General features: G+C 39.9%; 2 protein-coding genes and 1 long non-coding RNA gene across 5 annotated transcripts in view; 1 reads left to right on the forward strand and 2 right to left on the reverse strand.

The window, feature by feature from the left end:
* The window catches only part of LOC102553061 (uncharacterized), a 117,397-nt gene that overhangs the window by 24,693 nt on the left and 75,041 nt on the right, over positions 1-17,663 (forward strand). For both annotated transcript variants that reach the window (XR_015646905.1, XR_015646904.1), the window contains exon 4: positions 4,283-4,371. This is a non-coding gene — a long non-coding RNA (uncharacterized LOC102553061). The remainder of the gene's footprint in view (positions 1-4,282; positions 4,372-17,663) is intronic.
* The window catches only part of Xk (X-linked Kx blood group antigen, Kell and VPS13A binding protein), a 36,385-nt gene that overhangs the window by 10,818 nt on the left and 7,904 nt on the right, over positions 1-17,663 (reverse strand). For both annotated transcript variants that reach the window (XM_087600502.1, NM_001012227.4), the window contains 1 exon segment: positions 17,401-17,663. In XM_087600502.1, the coding sequence (XP_087456628.1) occupies positions 17,401-17,584 (184 nt within the window). In that variant the 5' untranslated portion in view covers positions 17,585-17,663.
* On the reverse strand, positions 15,811-16,302 carry H2al2l (H2A histone family member L2 like). Its single transcript, NM_001409118.1, has one exon. The coding sequence runs from the start codon at positions 16,250-16,252 to the stop codon at positions 15,926-15,928; it is 327 nt and encodes a 108-aa protein (NP_001396047.1). The 5' UTR covers positions 16,253-16,302; the 3' UTR covers positions 15,811-15,925.

The following is a 17,663-nucleotide window of genomic DNA, read 5'->3' on the forward strand; positions in this document are numbered from 1 at the left end:
CCAAAGTAATGAATACTTCAGGGGTTTAACATATTAGAAAGAAGAAAGATCCCTTCGGGAAATTTTGAAGCTTTTTTCCCCCGCAAAATATTTACTCAAATGAAAGTACATACTAAGAGATTAAAAACTTTTAGCAGTCTCAAAACCTGCTAGGTGTGTAAGTAAATATTGACATTCAGCCTCAAAATATCACAAGGTTCCTGGCAGCAACACAAAGGATATTAGGTATAAATGTAACTGAAAAATGGACTGAGCCCTCACAAAGACTGAAGGATGGATTTCAATTGACCTGAGGTTGAGATTCACCCAGGTTCATTTGCTACTTTGAGTAAAATAACTTATTCAAGGCTTCAAACCAAGAAGGATAAATACAGTCCAATCGTAAAACATTATTTCCTTTATTTTTATATTATGTTTTGATTATAGCATTTCCCCCTTCCCTAACATTCCCACATATAACTTCTATTTCAAATTCCTGGCCTCGCTAATAGTTATTTGTGTGTGTGTGTGTGTGTGTGTGTGTGTGTGTGTGCACACGTGAGTGTGCATATGTATCTCTCAGGTGTTACTCATACATATGTTTTCAAAGCTGACCATTTGGTAGTGGATATTTCTCCCTATCTCAGCCTTAATTACCCGGAGTTCTTTGTGTTTATTTATTTTTTATGTATATGTGTGAATGCCTGGTGTCTGTAGAGTTCAGAAGAGGGCACTGGACCCCCTTGAGCTAGAATTACAAGGAGTTGAGTATTGCTATGTGGGTGCTGGGACCCAAATTTGGGTCTTCTCTAAAAGCATCAAATCACTAAAATATTTCTCTGGCTATAAAATTCAAATTTAAAAAGGCAAAAAAGTCTAAAGTCACACTACACACTACACACACACTACACACACACACACACACACACACACACACACACACACACACACCACTGGCAACTAAAAATGTGAAAATAAAACCAAATTGTTTAGTCAACAGGAAATGAAGATTCAAACTATCAGACTATACATCATCACTAAATTGTACAAAAAGAATAAAATCATAACATTTGCAGAGAAAGGGATGGGACTGGACATCGTTTTATTAAGCAAACTAAGGCAGACTCAGAAAGACAAATACTACATGATAACTCTCACATGTATGCGTTATAATAAATGTTTATTAAATTGCAATTTAAGACAGTTATGTCACTGCCACTACGAAGCTGGCGCAGAGGCATTTTCTGAGGCCTCTGTCATGACAAATGCAAACAGAAACTAAATTCAGTAGCAAGGTCAACATATATTACTGCAGCGGAACTTGTCATACAGATTTAACCAGTTCTAGGGACTCTAGTCTGTCAAGATCTTCAACTCTCAGTGACAAAGAAATGACCTTTACCACCTTTGCTCTTGAACATAAGCTGCTTTAGCAGATGTTTACTCAGAAACTGAGACTTTTCTTAAATTCCAAACTTACATTTTATTGAGTTGATCGATTACCAGAAAAAATATTTTGGCCCATCAGTTACAACTCACATGGTTGAGTAACTCTTCATTCCCTAGAGATACTGAACTATTTTGCTCTTTTCCTCCCGCCAGACAAACTTCAATTTCTTGATTCCCATAACACTGTCTCCTGACAGGATTTTTGTATTCCAAAAGTAACCCTCCCCACCTCTTTATGCTTTTATTTTACTTGTTCCATGCCAAAGACATAATCACTTAATTCTATCACTTTTATAATACAAATATAGAGTATATAGTGTTATGATCTTCATATACCAATGTTCGGTAACCTCCCTGGTATCATTTAGCTCAATGAACAGTTCTGAACTGTATTGAACAGTAATGAACAGTATTGAAATCTAAGCAGTCTCATTCTAGAAGTTTGGTCTCAACCACTAGGCTTTTCTACCTAAATAAACAGATCTGGGTGTATTTCTCAGTTTCTCCTTCTTAATCTCTATCATTGACAAGGAAAACTGTCATCCTTACAACTATCTCAAGCCCCACAGGGACCAGAGAATCTTCCCTGACTCTTGTCAAGTGCATCACACTTGTTTCCACTGAGCCCACATTTCCAACTATTTTCTACTCTATGAGTAACCCATATCTAAAGACCTTTCGAAATTACACTGCCTATGCCCAGAAAACAGATAAGCCTTACTTCACTAAGCTCATTTCTAGGGATCACCTCTGAGGATACAAGCAATGCTCACAGAGAAATAGGGCAGGGACATATTCCTCTATCTGCCCTACCAACTTGTCTCCCTCCTTTCTTATCATCCTGTCTCAGGCAGAGAGAAGAAGCATCAGTGAGTTTAGCTGAACAAGCAAACGCTGGTTGCGATAGTCAGATGAAGGAAGAAGTCCCTGCATTCCCCTGTGGGGCTCCTGAATATGCTGTCCCACAGCCATCCAGAATGCAATGCAGAGGTTCTCCACTCAGCTGCACATGCACAGCTAGGTTAAGGCATGACAAGCCCTCATGAATGCAGTGTTTCAGGGACAGTAAACATCACAAACAATCAGCTATGGCCATTGGACCCCTGTGGTGAAAATAAGCTAGTGCATTTTCTCTTTGCTAACAAGTCAGACATTCGAACCTCTATTGATCATCTCAGTGGCAATATTTCTCAGTAACCCTCTCCCACCTCTTTTTGTTTTCAAATGCTCGCTATGGTTAAAAAAGGCTTTTGTTAATTGAAAATTTTCAATAACAACAGCCTTTAATTAGCTCTTATTTTAGCATTCTACCAATACTCTCCTTTTAGATAAAAAGACATATGTTAAATTGATATACTTGATAGGTTATTAGTGGACAAAGGTCTTGTATTATTCACAGACATCTGGCATAAACTTTGTATGGCTACAATGAAGTACCTGAAGTAATCAACTTTAAAAGATAAAAGGTTTATTTTGGAGCTGTGGCAATATGAGAATATGTGGTAATAACGACAACTTTCCTCGTGACAGTCAGAGAGCAAAGAGAGGGAGAGGACCAAGGATCCAGTATCTCATTCGAGGGCCTTCACCCATGATACAAATTGGGAGACGGGGCAGAGTGGAATATAACTTTCCCAATAATGCCACAGGTTGAAAACTGTACCTAACGTATTTTCCAAACTAGTTGTAGACATTCAATAATTATAATCAATAACAAAGATTTATTAGTAAGCCAGTAAATACTATAGACAAAAGAGAAGTAATCCTCTTCATTTACTAGTCCATCATCAATGTATGGATGTATGCACAGAAACACTTCCTCTAATTAATGTTAATATCTGGATCCTGATCTACATGTACACCATGACACAGAAAATGTTCAGAAGCAGGTACTTAACTCCATGTCTGGAAGTGCCACCCAAAGGAAACTAATTCTCAAAGATCCTTAAGGCATGAACCTATTGTCCTAATTTTCTGCAATATAATGACTACCTTGTGTCTTTGCACTAACCCTGGTGTGAGGCTTATTAAATTTGTTTCATATTATTTTTCCTAGAGAAGGGTCAATTCTATTCTGAGTCTAAATCATCGATAGGTCTCTTGAAGTACAATTAGAGATGCCAGAAATAGCTTCCAATATGTAGTAGGCCACAAAAGCTACTTATACATGGAAATACTTTAAACCAGCTTTTTCAGTTTCCCACATAATAATTAACCAAAGAACCAACCTTAATAAGAAAAGGTCACTAACACCAATGATTCCTATCCATACAAAAACATCTCTATGAGGGCTACCCTGGAACCCATTCACAGCATTGCAAAAATGTGCTGCCATGTGAGTCAGTCTAACTCTTTCCATATAGTCACCTTATTTCTTTATGAATATACAGTCAACTTTTCGTTTTCTCACATAGCACACAGAGTGACTACAGAATACATGCAATTCACCTTCAGAGAAAACCATAATATATACAAGTACTCATTATTAGGCAAGGGACTATAAGAGATGTGCTCTAGGCATTGACAAGATGCTTAGGGTAACATAGGAGAAGTGTGTTGTTATATATAGATTTTTTTTTCAAACTCAAGTTCCTATATTAGGACAGTAATTCTAATGCAATGTATCATTAAAGTTATTTTAACATAGAATTGACAGCAACAAAATTGAGAAACACCTATAAAGATTGGTCAACGAGGGCAAAGGCATGAATTATCAACATAAGAAAGACTAAGATCATTATAGGCATAAAGATATTGCATGTATAAGGGGATTGTACTCACTAGTGACTTTTCTATTTCTGTGGTACAACATCATAAGAAAGACAACCTACAGAAGAGTTATTTTGCCTTACAGATCCAGAGGGGTAAAAGTTCATCAGGGAGGAAGGACTGTAGGAGCCAGAGAGGTCGAGGACAACAGGAGAACACAGCCCAAAGAATCAAGTAAGTAGGGCTCATGGGAACTCACAGAGACTGAATCAAGCACAGGCCCTGTATTGGTCTGAGCGAGGTCCTCTGCATACCTTATGGTGTTCTTGTGGGATTCTCAACAACGGAAGTGGAGGTGTCTCGGACTCTTTTGCCTGATCTTGGGACCCTTTCCCTCCTACTGGGTTGCCTGCCCAGCCTTGATATGAGGGTCTGTGCCTGGCCTTATTGTATCTTTTTTTTTTTAATTTTTTTATTAACTTGAGTATTTCTTATTTACATTTCGAGTGTTATTGCCTTTTCCGGTTTCCGGGCCAACATCCCCCTAACCCCTCCCCCTCCCCTTCTTTATGGGTGTTCCCCTCCCCATCCTTCCCCCATTGCCGCCCTCCCCTTATTGCATCTTAATATGCCATATTCAGTTGATAATCAACTGGGAGGCCTGCACTTTCTGAAGGGAAACAGAGGAGTGGATCTGGGGAAGAGGGGGTGGGGAACTGGGAGGAGTGGAGGAAGGAGTGGCTGCAGTCAAGATATATTTTATGAGAGAAGAATACCGAAAAAGAAAAACAGAAAGGGAAAAAGTCCATCATGGCAGGTAAGCACAATAGCAGCAGGAATGGTGGCCAGAGCAGAAAGCAGAGTCGTCACCTCTTCAAATACAAGCACAAAGCAGGGATCTATATAGCCTCAAAGCCTGACCGTAGTGATACACTTCCTCAAAAAGATTACTTCACTTAAACATGCTCAATTAGTGCAAGCAACTGAGAAACGATATTCTAATGTTGCCAGAATCTCTCCCTTAATTTCTTCAACATTTCTGCACAATTTATGCAGATAAGTGCAGTTTGCATATTACAAAATTATCTATGACATTAGTGTGGCAGCACAGGTATTTGGGAGAAAAGCAGGCCACCTCAGACTAAGTTCCTGATCTTAGAGCCAAAGGTTTTCAGCAAAGTAACAGCTGATACTGGGAAGAGGCTGCCCACATGCAAGCCTCCTGAATTTATCATCATCATTGCACCACATCGAGAAGAAGGCTCTAAGCAAGAATGCAAACCCTGCGCTGTGTGTCTAGACATCTGCAACTCCCAGATATCCAAATGCCAACCTAGGTTTCTCAATAACCTCCTTTATATTTTAATTGAAATTTAATTCTGAGACTCTTCAGGTCAGAAAGAGAGAGAGAGAGAGAGAGAGAGAGAGAGAGAGAGAGAGAGAGAGAGAGAGAGAATGAGAATGAATATAAAAAGAAAATGTAAAACAAACATTTACAATATTTAAGTCATTTTTACAACCAACTATTATCTACTTAAGCTTTAAGATGGTTTGTGTAACTGCCACCTTACAGAATCTAGAGTGATGTGGGAGAGGGGCATCTGGCCATGTCTGTGGTTAGGAGATTATCTTGACCTTGTCAATGGTGTGGGCAGATTCATACACTGTAGGTGACACCATTCTCTAGCTAGGATGCAGGATTATATAAATGGAGAAAGGGAACAGAACTGCAACATGCAGCATTCATTGACTGCTCTCTGTTTCTTGACTGAATATAGTGTGCCAGTTGCTTCAACTTGCTGCTGCCTTGACTTTCCTATCGTGAAGGATCATACACTTGAACTGTGAGCTCTAATAAGCCCTTTCTCCCTAAGTAGTTTTTGTCAATGTTATGGGAAACCAAGACACTTTTCTAACATTTTAAGGAAATAGATGAGAAAAACCATTACCACTTTTGCTCTAAAAGAACTTGTGCCAAGGAAGTCACACAAATCAAGGAGAAATGATGGTGTTGTAGTCACAGAGGAGAACAGAAGTCGTCAGACTGTGTCCTATCTGTATATGACTCAAGAGCTAAGAATGTCACAAAGTTCAAACACTTACAAAGCAAGCATATATCCTTCTGTATATATGTCTCTATAGTGTCTCTACAGTGCACTCATACATCCACTAGGGTGACAAACACTAAAACCATGACAGGGAGAGCTCACAGAAATGGCCTTCACAGAAATGTTATTTTCAAAAAGGAAAAAGAAACATGTATCTAAAGCAAACACGTCATGTGAAGATTTGATTAGTCAGACAAAGAGGTAGGTAATTATATTATTTTCTAATCCTATTTAATAATCCATTATTGATGTTTTGAATTAAAGTCCAAAAAGGTACCTAGACTTAGTAAGTGAATCAACACTATAGACATCAGCGTATCATTATCAGCAAGGCCTCCAGGAAACAAACAAACAGAAAACTGGGCATTGAAGCTTGAGATTGCAATTCCAGGATTCTGAAATGCAGAGGCAGGAGGATTGCAGGGAGTTCTGGGACAGATTGGACTGCAAAGGAAGACCCTGTGTCCAAAATGTTCCAAAACTTTTTAAAATGAAACAGCAAAAACAAACAAATTATCTTCTCACCATAACTTTATGGCAAAGTTAAGAAACTGGAAAACTGTTAAATCTAAGCACAGTTGTGTGAGTTCACAACTAGTTAAGCAATATTTTTCAGTTAAGATGTTTCTAAAGTTGCTGGGTTTTCCACATTGCCCCTTCACAATATCAAAGTTGTCAACTTCTGGATGAAGACAGACTGATAGCTGAGATAAAACTTGGAAGTTATCCAAAAACACCCAACTTTTAGAAAACCTAAGAATATTGTGATTCAAACTTTTATTTTAGCAACATGTTACCTTGAGAATGAAACCAACAAAAGGAAATATAACAAGAAGAATTTCAAGCCTGTCCTTTAAATATGTAAAATTACACCATAAGTGAGTACAACTATTTTGGAAAGCAGAAAGAAAGTTACTCAAACGATGAAAAGAAAACTTCTGGATGATCCAGCAATCTCTACTCCTGGTTACAGACCCAAAGGCAATAAGATCCAAATCTTAAATATTATCTGCTCACCCTGGCTTAAGGCAGCACTATTCAAAAGAGCCAAAAAGGGGTGCAGGGGAAAACAACATAAATGTCTAACCGGTGAATATACATATCTATAAATGTACACATAAAGTGGAATTCTATTTAGCTATACAAAGGATTAAATCTTGTCATTTGTAGCAACAGATGAAACTTTAGGTAGTTACAGCAAATGACGAAACCCTTACACTCAAAGAAAAGTACTGGAAGGTATCATTCATATGTGGAGAATAGGACAATAGGCTGTGGAGAATAATGGGGCATAGCAGTGAGGGTGAGTGGAACTGATGTGTCAAAGGATGAGCACCAAGCTATAATCAGATGGGACTGGTAAATTCTCACATGCTGTTAGACAGCACAGTAATTATAATCATAATATATACTTCCGAAAATAAAAGACATTGTGTTGAATCATTTGGTTATTGTGCTTGGTAGCAGCAGAAGTCAGAAGAGGGTATTGAATCACCTGGAACTGCTGTCACAGATGGCTGTAAGACAAGACGGGGATGCTCGAAACCAAACCTAGGTCCTCTGCAAGAGCAAGTGTTCTTAGCCACTCCAGGCAATCATTTGAAGAAGCGCTGATAGTTAAAAGATGACAAAAATGACATTAGAGAGAGGACTAAAGGATCTAAAGAATTAACTGGAAAGGAAGATAGGCTAATTGTGGATATATATAGAGAGAAGTCGTAAAAAGGGAGAGAAGATGCAGCATTGCTTGGGTAGAAAAAAGCAGGCTAGTGATTAGAGAAGGCTGCTTTCTGTGCATTTAAAGTGAAAACATTCTACTTGGTAGTGCTAATTCAGCAGGCAGATTACCATGGGAAATATTTACATCTGTCTGTCTCTCAAGCTCCTGTCAATCTGGTTTGTGAAAACATGGTCTATAGAACTGGCAGAATCCTTGGCTTATGGCTAGACAGATAGTTTGCAGGTTTCTATCCTCGGACTGTTTCAGAGCCCTGGATCACCACAGTAGCCTAGTGGGGAAGTAGAAACCACACAGAAGACGGTAATTTTCGATCCAACCATGATAAATGAAACATCCTCCAACATCCACCTCCAGGAGCTCACGTGGGTTCACCCTCCTGCCACCCTCTAAAAGCATTACACTTAATGTAAAGGCATAGCACATAAACATATTTCAAAAACACATACTCTCACTATGTCACCATTTCGATGTATTTTAGACATTTTAGAATTTGGAAGATCTTTGTATATGTGTGTACGTGTGAGTAAGCATGTCAAAACCTGAGACAGACAGTATAACTGAAATGTGTAAGCCTAGCTCATGTAAAAACTACATATACACACAAAAGGCTGTCCTCTGAATCCTCCTCATTTGTCTCTAAAACGTAGAAACTGGAGCTATTACACTTAATGAATTCATGAAATGCAGTCAATGCTGAAAACAAGCAACATAATAAAGTTGTGTTTGTTTGTGTGTGCCCAGAAGCTACAGAATGTATTTGACTACTACAGAGCTCTAGAGTATGACCTGATCATACAGATGGACTTGTCAAGTCACCGAAGTTCAAAAACTGTATAATGAAGCTAGACCTATGAGTCCTAGTTTATTCATCTTTCATACAGATGTAGTAGGAGGTGACACAGTGGGAGGAAATTATTAATCATGATTTCCAACAATACCTCTAAAAGCACTAATTTAAGTACCCCATACTAGCCAGCCTCTTTCCATCCATCCATCCATCCATCCATCCATCCATCCATCCATCCATCCAAAGCACTTGGAGAAAAACACTACAACTGTGGTGTAGTTAATGCTTATTAAACTCTCCAGGAAAATAAGTTCATTACCGTACAGCTTAGTGCGAAACTTCATTCAGTCTCCTTGTAAACCTAAAGTACTCATTTTTTTCACAGACTTTGTCAGTCTTACAAAATTTGTCCCTGGATGAAATTACCTTCCTTTTCCACAGTTGTACATGCCATGGCTCACGTTATCATCTACTCAGATGACCACTCTCAAATACCACGGGTGAAGACAAAAAAGTTCATTTGGGAGGCATTGCCAAGAAAGCAGAACAAAGTTGGGGGAGGCAGAAGAAGGGAAAGACACAAGACCAACAGAAGCATCGTTAAGCTGGTTACTACTCTAGGATACTGCATGCTATTCCTGTCTACTGGGGACCCAGAGATTCGTCTAGACTAGATCCTCGTTATCCAGGATAGAGTCTGAGGCCTTGCCTGTTAACTGCCACCTCTCTCAGTTTTGAATTGATCCAATGACTGTTAGCTTCCACACACCATCAAGCAGTACACAAGCTACATTCTCTGGCACAGGTAAAAGCCCTAAGAAAGGAAAGAAAACACCGTAGTGTGTGTCAGGGTACGCACTCATAGTAGGATATTGGCAATCTGCACTGAATCTTTTCTTGCTAGGTTATGTGGTTCAGGGCATCCAAGAATCTGCCACACTTCCCATTTTATCTCTCCAGTCTATACATCCAGTCCCAACTCTACACAGAATGCTCATAATCCTAGGCTGCATTTACTTAGATGTCTCACAGACACCACCATCAAAAGACTGCCATAATATGACAGACCTCTGAAGCACATCAACAGATTTAAAGTCTGTGACAACATTTGATGATGGCATCACCAATTTTCTGAGCTGTGTTGTGCTTTTGCCAAAGGATGGGGCTAGAATGGCCCTGGCCAACCTCTAAATGCCCAAGCATCAGCATGTTTTTTTTTTACTACATTGGGACATATCATCAATTGTACTGGCTCTGTCTAAAATAAGAGGTGGTCCTTACATTTACTTGCTGCCATCTCCACATTGTGGGGCAAGTCATCTCCTGTGATTGTCTAAGGCCCTGCTGCTTACCAATTCTGGGCTATACTGTCAGGTCACTGATCTAAACAGGGAATGCAATGAATATTCAGGTTGTAATAGTTTTCCCTTCAACAATATAATAAAACAAAATTATATCTAATAATACATTTATGTTAGTATTTCCGGCCAACATTCTTCTTCTGAACTGGCTATACCAGCCATTTCTCTCATGAATAGATAATTAGCATATATATAGGTAACATGATTTTTCCCTTTCTAAAAAAGGTACCTTTTAAACACTTTACAACACAGGAAAAGATGACCATAGACTCACATAATATAGAATCACATAGAAGGAAGATCTTGTAGACAAGAATACATTACGCAGTGACAGCCTGCCCTGGAATTTTCTATTTGTATGCCTTTATGCTACCTTTATGTTTCTGCTTGTTTGGTAGGGGACAGCTTTTTGTTTTCCAGAGTCTTACATAGCTCATGCTGGCCTCAAACTTACCACGTAGCTATGGACAGTCCTTATCCTCCGGCCTCCAAGTCCCTAGTGCTGGGATTACAGACATATATACACTGCCATAGCTATTAAATGATTTCCTATGACTGGTAGAAAGAGCTAAGGATTTGACTTAAGGAGTTGGGCATTTTCTAATTACACAGAATAGAGCCATTAGGTTCAAAACCAGCAGAGCAATTTGGCCTGTCAGTTTTTATATTCATAAGTGGGTCAGTTAATACACTTAAATTTCAAACTACTAAAAATTTCAGGGCATACATGAGAACATTTCTGATTTTAAAAATATTCAATAAGTAGGACTCGATTTACATGTTTAACAAAAATAAGCATGTCATCTCTAATTTGTTAATATTATATATAATAAAACATATGCTTTGAGTTTCTTAGAAATGTTTTCCTAAAAACATGCATATTCATGACCAAATGAGCTAAGAATTACTCATAACAAATATTGAAGATTATAAAAGGCCTAAATTTATATTGAAAGAAAAGGAATCCTTGTTCTGTTGAATTATGATAAAATACTCTAGTCTGTTATTTTTGATCAGTATTTCTGAGGATTTTAGAAAACTAAAGATCAAATATTCAGTGTATTTTTTAAAGATAATTCCTAAGTAAGATAGGATATTGAGAATGGACTAAGAAACACCTACACTCTCTTCCTCAGGAACCACAAGAAGCTTCTTAAAAGTTATGTGAATGAAATTGTACTAGGAATTTAAAGATGATAAGGCTTATTATTTTTGAAACAGCCTCATACTGGACTTCTGCCTTCCAGACTGGCCTTGAAATTGTGGCAATTTTGCTTCATTCAACCTCCTAAGTACTAGGGAGATTTCTTAAGTGCAGAAAAGATAATGTGTCTGCCCTAAAGTACAGCGATTTGCTGCTCTAAGATGCGAAAAGGGAAGAATGGTAAATGACAAATTTGAGCATTTAGAAAACCGTAAAAGGTCTATAGAAAAAGAATCTAAAACAGGAACACAGATAGGCATGGACATTTTGCCAAATCTGTCTTAGTGTGTCTGTGTGTGTGAACAAAAGAATGAGGAGTTATTTGTGGTACCACAGGTTAACCGACAGTGTCTAAACTACTGAGGTAACAGACTTCCCCCTCCCGAGCAACAGTTAACTGCCAGTATTTCTTCAGGGAGGGGGGATCTTTCACCAACTGCCTATGAACTGCCTGTAAGAGCTCAGGGAGGGGTCAGGCTTCTTGCTCTCTCCACGAAGAGATGGTGATGACCTAATCTTGTACAGGTCTTGTATACCAGCTGCTAAGAGTTCAAAGTTGCAATACTATCTCTTATTGGGTTTATTAGTAAGACAGTCAAAAGACACATTTGGTTATTTTATCAAAACAAACCTTAAAACTGATTTTATTTCTGTGAAAATGACAGTTTTGGGGGTAGTAATCTGCTCTTACCATGAAGTTCCAAAACATTATATTGCGTTTCTATGACGTGAAGTTAAAAAATTCATGGTTAAACTTGTTAAAGATTTCCAAAGAAGCCTTGGAAAGAAGACATTTGTTCTTTCCACTTGTCAGAGACAATGTTAGAAGAATTAACATCGCTCCATCAGTACTGATGTTACCATAAGAATGGTTAGGGTTTTTACGCGCATGTTCTCCACCTACAAGTCAACCAACTGCAGGCTGAAAATGTTAGAAAAATCTGTTAGTACTGAAGAAGTAGAATTCTTTATCATCCTTCCCCAAACAATCAAGAATAAAAGCTATTTCCATTCCATTTACATTTTGTCGTTTATAAGTGACCTGTAGCTGCCATGAATTATGGGAAGAGTCAAGAATAGTGGTACACGCCTGGCATCCCACATACTTAGGAAGCTGACGTAGGAGAACCACTTGAACTCCCAAATCTGAGACCATCCTAGGCGATATAGCAAATTTCTGTTCAAACAAAATTTTGAGACAAAATATAGACAAATGGGTGTATATTATAAGTAAATATAACACCACTCTAAGCATGAATCAGATCTTCCTATCAAGAAGGTTCCAGAAACCAATACTGGATACTGGGGGACAGAAGTATTTTATTTTACAAGTTCCACGTTATATGGGAAATTTCTATAGCCCTACTTTTAATTATTAGGGACCTATAGGTGCCTTCCCTCATTATATTAGGTAATAAAATTATGGTGTAAGCAGTTGTTATTTCTGTAAATTAAAAAAAGACTTTGGATCTTCTCTTTTGAATATTTGTTAGGTGTCTTATAACAGTAATTTTTGAATAAGGTTGCCTATTATACTTTTCTATGTAGCTTTATTAATACATACATACCCACAAATTACTACATGTGTCTTTGAAATGTGATTAGTCATTATTAGAGCTATTTTGGCCAAAATAATCTTTCTATATTAGTTTTATTATCTTATTTTGCATATCAATTTTCTATTCCTACTTTGAGTATTATATCCAGTTGTATTATATTTATTATGCACGCTCACCTGATTGTTCACTTGTAAAAATTATTAGAAGTCACAAGTGAACTATAAGGACTGAAGTTTCAATCTTCTCTGGCTAATTTTTTATCTATAATGATCCAACAAGTGTTTCAGAGTCCAGTGAAAATGGACTTCAGTGACTCTGGAGAATAGGATCTTGGGCAAAAGCTCCTCATGTCATAATGTAAGTGCTTTTCAGACCACCTTGGGGATGGAGAGATGGCTCAGTGGTTGACAGCACTGACTGCTCTTCCAGAAGTCCTGAGTTCAAATCCCAGCAACCACATGGTGGCTCACAACCATCTGTAATGGGATCTGATGCCCTCTTCTGGTGTGTCTGAAGACAGCTATAGTGTACTCATAAATAAAATAAATAAATCTTTAAAACAAAAAAGCCCAACTCAAGTCTTAGTTTCCTAACCTGTATGGCCTACCCCATATAAGTGGTTGTTCTTAAAAGTGAGTTGTTGAGTACTTTCTTTTTTCTAAAGATTTTTTTATTTTATGTATGTGAGTACACTGTAGCTGTCTTCAGACACACCAGAAGAGGGCATCAGATCTCATTACAGATGGTTGTGAGCCACCATGTGGTTGCTGGGATTTGAACTCAGGACCTCTGGAAGAACAGTCAGTGCTCTTACCCACTGAACCATCTCTCCAGCTTGGGATTTTTATTTTTTTTTATTTATTTTACGTATATGAATACACTGTAGCTGTCTTCGTGACACCAGAAGAGGGCATCAGATCCCATTATAGATGGTTGTGAGCCACCATGTGGGTGCTGGGACTTGAACTCAGGACCTCTGGAAGAGCAGTCTGCGCTCTTAACTGCTGAGCCATCCCTCCAGCCCTGTTGAGCACTTTCTCATCCCACCTCTAGGACAGGAGATGGTAGTGCGCATAGCTGGTAGTCCTAGTACCCAACAGTCCCCTGAGCGTCTGGCAGAGCTAACTGCTCTGCAGAAAAGTAGCCTGAGCATGTGTGGACAGGGAAGGAGAAAGATGCAGCCATTTATAGGAAATCAAAGATGGAGTGGTCTTCGTACCCTCCAAGCTATAAAAATGCTACAGTTCAGAGAAAACAGGGAGTGTTCGAGGCCACATGAAAACAAAGTGGTACACTAGGACCTGAAACTAAAATCTTCTGATTCTGTTGTGAAAGCGGACTGGACAGACTCTGAAAAGAAGTTCTGTCTAAAAGGCCAGCAGCAGCAACAGAGGGCTAGCAGGAGCTAATGAGAGGTGAACACTTCAAATGTGGAAATTTACAGTCAGGGGCCCCAGTGCTAAGTGCGCGCAGTCCCTGAGTCTTAGTTATCCCATGCATGTTCATGAAACACTAGTGGCAGAGTTTGCACATAATACATGACAACTCTCCAAAACACAGGCTCAGCTTCTGATGACAGGTGCTATGACATACACTATCACTGAAAACCCAGAGCTTCCTTCTGAGAATGACACTGACAACTGTATCCATAACTGACGATGTTCATACATAGTTTGTTAATGCTCTGTAACTATTTAGGCCTGCTTGAATTACATGGCAGTTAAACAGTGGCGTTTCTATACCATTGCTATTTAGTTCAGCAGTGTGCCCCAGTCAGATGGTGCATTCTAGCACTTGAAAGACAGGGGTGGTCAGATATCTGTGAGTTCAAGGTCAGCCTGGTCTATGGAGTGAGGTTCAGGACAGCCAGGACTGTGTAGAGAGAACCGGTTTCAAAAAATAGGAGAAAAGGGAGGAGGAGGAAGAGGAAGAAAGAAAACAGAAAAGACTATAGAAGCATATATTCTACACAGCATTATAGCACTAGATACCTACTAATCCTTGTGTAAATCCTTTTAAAATGAGGCAGAAATTCTAAAAATTTAAAAGGGAAACCACCTATATTTTCTATTTTGCATATATTATTATATTATTAAATCTTTTTTTACAGTCCAGTCGTTATCCCCCTCACGGACTGACCTCTGACTGTTTCTCATCCCATACCCTCCTCCCTTGTCTCCAAGTGGATGCCCCTTCTCTCCCACCCCCACGACACCAGACCTCCCCACTCCCTGGGGCTCCAAGTCTCTCATGGGTTAGGTAAGTCATCTCTCACTGGGGCCAGACCAGGCAGTCCTCTGTTCTGTATGTGTCAGGGGCCTCGGACCAGCTAGTGTATGCTGCCTGGTTAGTGGTTCAGTGTCTGAGAGATCTCAGGGGTCCAGGTTAGTCAGACTGCTGGTCTTCCCATGGGGTTGCTCTCTTCAGTTTCTTCCAGCTTTTCTCTTTACTTCTGGTTTCACCATCATTGCTCAGTGCTGTGGGAAGGCTCCTGACCCTTGAACCTCAAGCCAACATTGTGGCTTAGATGGTTTCCCCCACCCCACTGCCATCATGTTTTAACCTGAGACCTAACCACCAAGGAAGCCTTCCCTATCACAGTCCATGTCTTCATCCACCCATCTCCATTTAGCCAAATCCCTGGCCTCCCAAGGCCTTGTGAGCTCACAGACTACCAGGACAGCTTCTCTGCCCTCTACCTTAGCCAAATCCTCCCACCCGACCAGGGTCAACAGTGCGTACACCTCGCCACCTCCTCCCACCAAGACCACTGTCCACATGGTCCCTATTAGAAATGTCCCCTGAAAATCAAGTTCCCCATATTAACCACAGCTTCGAACGCACCATCCCCCACCTGGGTGGCTGCTCATGGCCACCTCTAGCCCAAAAACAAAAGGAGTCAGGACCACTGGCTTCGGTTTAGATGCTTTAATAGCATGTTTGATTAGCTTCCCCAGCTAGTAGGACACTGGGGCTGGCTGAGGCTGAAGGTGTGGTGGGCCTCCAGAGTCTTGAGACCCAGGCATTATCAGTTCTCATCAGGATCTGCTGACTCAAACACAGACTTGGTGCCTTCTTTGAAGAGTTGGTGGAGCTGGTCGTTGTTCTGTACCACCCGGCACAAATGTTCTGGAGATATGCGCTTCCTGCCACTGGTGTGGGCCTCTTCACCAGCCAGTTCAAGGATGTTGGATGTCAGGTACTCGAGAACACCCGCAAGGAACACGGGTGCAGAGGAACTCAGCCGTCTAGAATAGTTTCCCTCCCGGAGGAAGCGGTCTACACGGCTGACTGGAAACTGAAGCTCAGCTCTTCTTGAGCGGGATATGTTCCGTCTTCGCCTTTTCCCGGCCATGGTGCCCGTGATGGTTATGCACCTCTCTGCTGGCCTGAGTCTCTCCAAATAACCAACCTGCTCACCCACCCAAGCATTTATCCTTGAGGGGGCTTTGTTACAACATACTTTATGATGTCACTGGTAGCCACTGAACTCTGGTGTTCAGTGCAGAAATGCCCATATTAGGAAATAGCTCACCTTACTGAATATAGATAGACTTTTTTATCTTTTCTCATTTGCATGTGTGTGAGTGCGTGTTCGCATGTGCTCTTTTGTGGACACACACATAAAGACCTGATGTCGAGTCACTCTTGATCACACTTCTAGCTTATTTACTGAGACGAGATCTTTCAACCCAAGCCAGAGCTTACCAATAGTCTCACTAGCCACCTTGCTCTGAAGAGTCTGCCTTAGCCTCCCACAAATGGAATTAGACAAGCCACAAGCCCACCTGTTTACATCCTCCTCTTGTGGGAACTCTTTCTATTTGATTTTTTATAGTCTGACACGATCTATGTGTTCATGGTTTCTTGATAGGATTAAATTTTTCTAGATTTTAGATCTAATGAGATAGGTAATGGTTATGATATAACACTAAATATATTAAAACTATTGAATTTTGTTCTATGAATTAGACTGCATTTAAAGAAGGAGGGATAGAAGGAAGGAAGGAAGGAAGGAAGGAAGGAAGGAAGGAAGGAAGGAAGGAAGGAAGGAAAATAACCTTCCAGTTATCATGTAACTGGCTCCCATGATTCCTAAGTCAAGGTCACAAAAGAGGACACAGTTTCACACTGGGAAGCAGTACCATGCTATCAGGAAGTCTAAACTCTTCCCCCACAGAAAAGACGTGAGAGTCCAAAAACATATCAGTAAATCAGTCACCAATGATTTAAAGCTCTGACATATTTGAGCCCCCTCAGCTGGTCTACACTAGAGTAAGTGAACTTTTCCTTTGGAGCTCTGGCCAAAATACAGATTTTTAATCCCCTCCTCCCAAAAAAGTTATTATTTTAACTCACTGGGAGTTTAGGTTAGTAAACAGAGCATAGACTCAGAACAAATGAACATGTAAACTGCTTTTACCTGAATAAAAATCATTTTGCTTCTCAGTTTGAACCCTAAACGTAAGCAGAAATTTTAACAACAAAAGCATGCATACATACATCTTCCAGTAGTAATGTTCTGTTCCAAGACAGTTATATACAGTTGTAGGGTCAGTTGCGGGGCAGAACCTAGGAAAGCCTGTATCACTGATGCCCGACTGAATGCAGAACGGTGGGTAAACAGCTTGCCTTCTGACTGGCCAACCTCTTTCTCGACCTCTTCTGAAAGGCCATCTTTTGGCATCTGTCGTTTCTTAGTGATGCTCACATAAGGTTCTTCATTCTGGTCAGACTGACAGTAGATACAAAAGACTTCACAACAC

Source organism: Rattus norvegicus, chromosome X (genome assembly GCF_021556685.1).
Source record: "Rattus norvegicus strain SHRSP/BbbUtx chromosome X, alternate assembly SHRSP_T2T, whole genome shotgun sequence".
Classification (NCBI taxonomy): domain Eukaryota; kingdom Metazoa; phylum Chordata; class Mammalia; order Rodentia; family Muridae; genus Rattus; species Rattus norvegicus.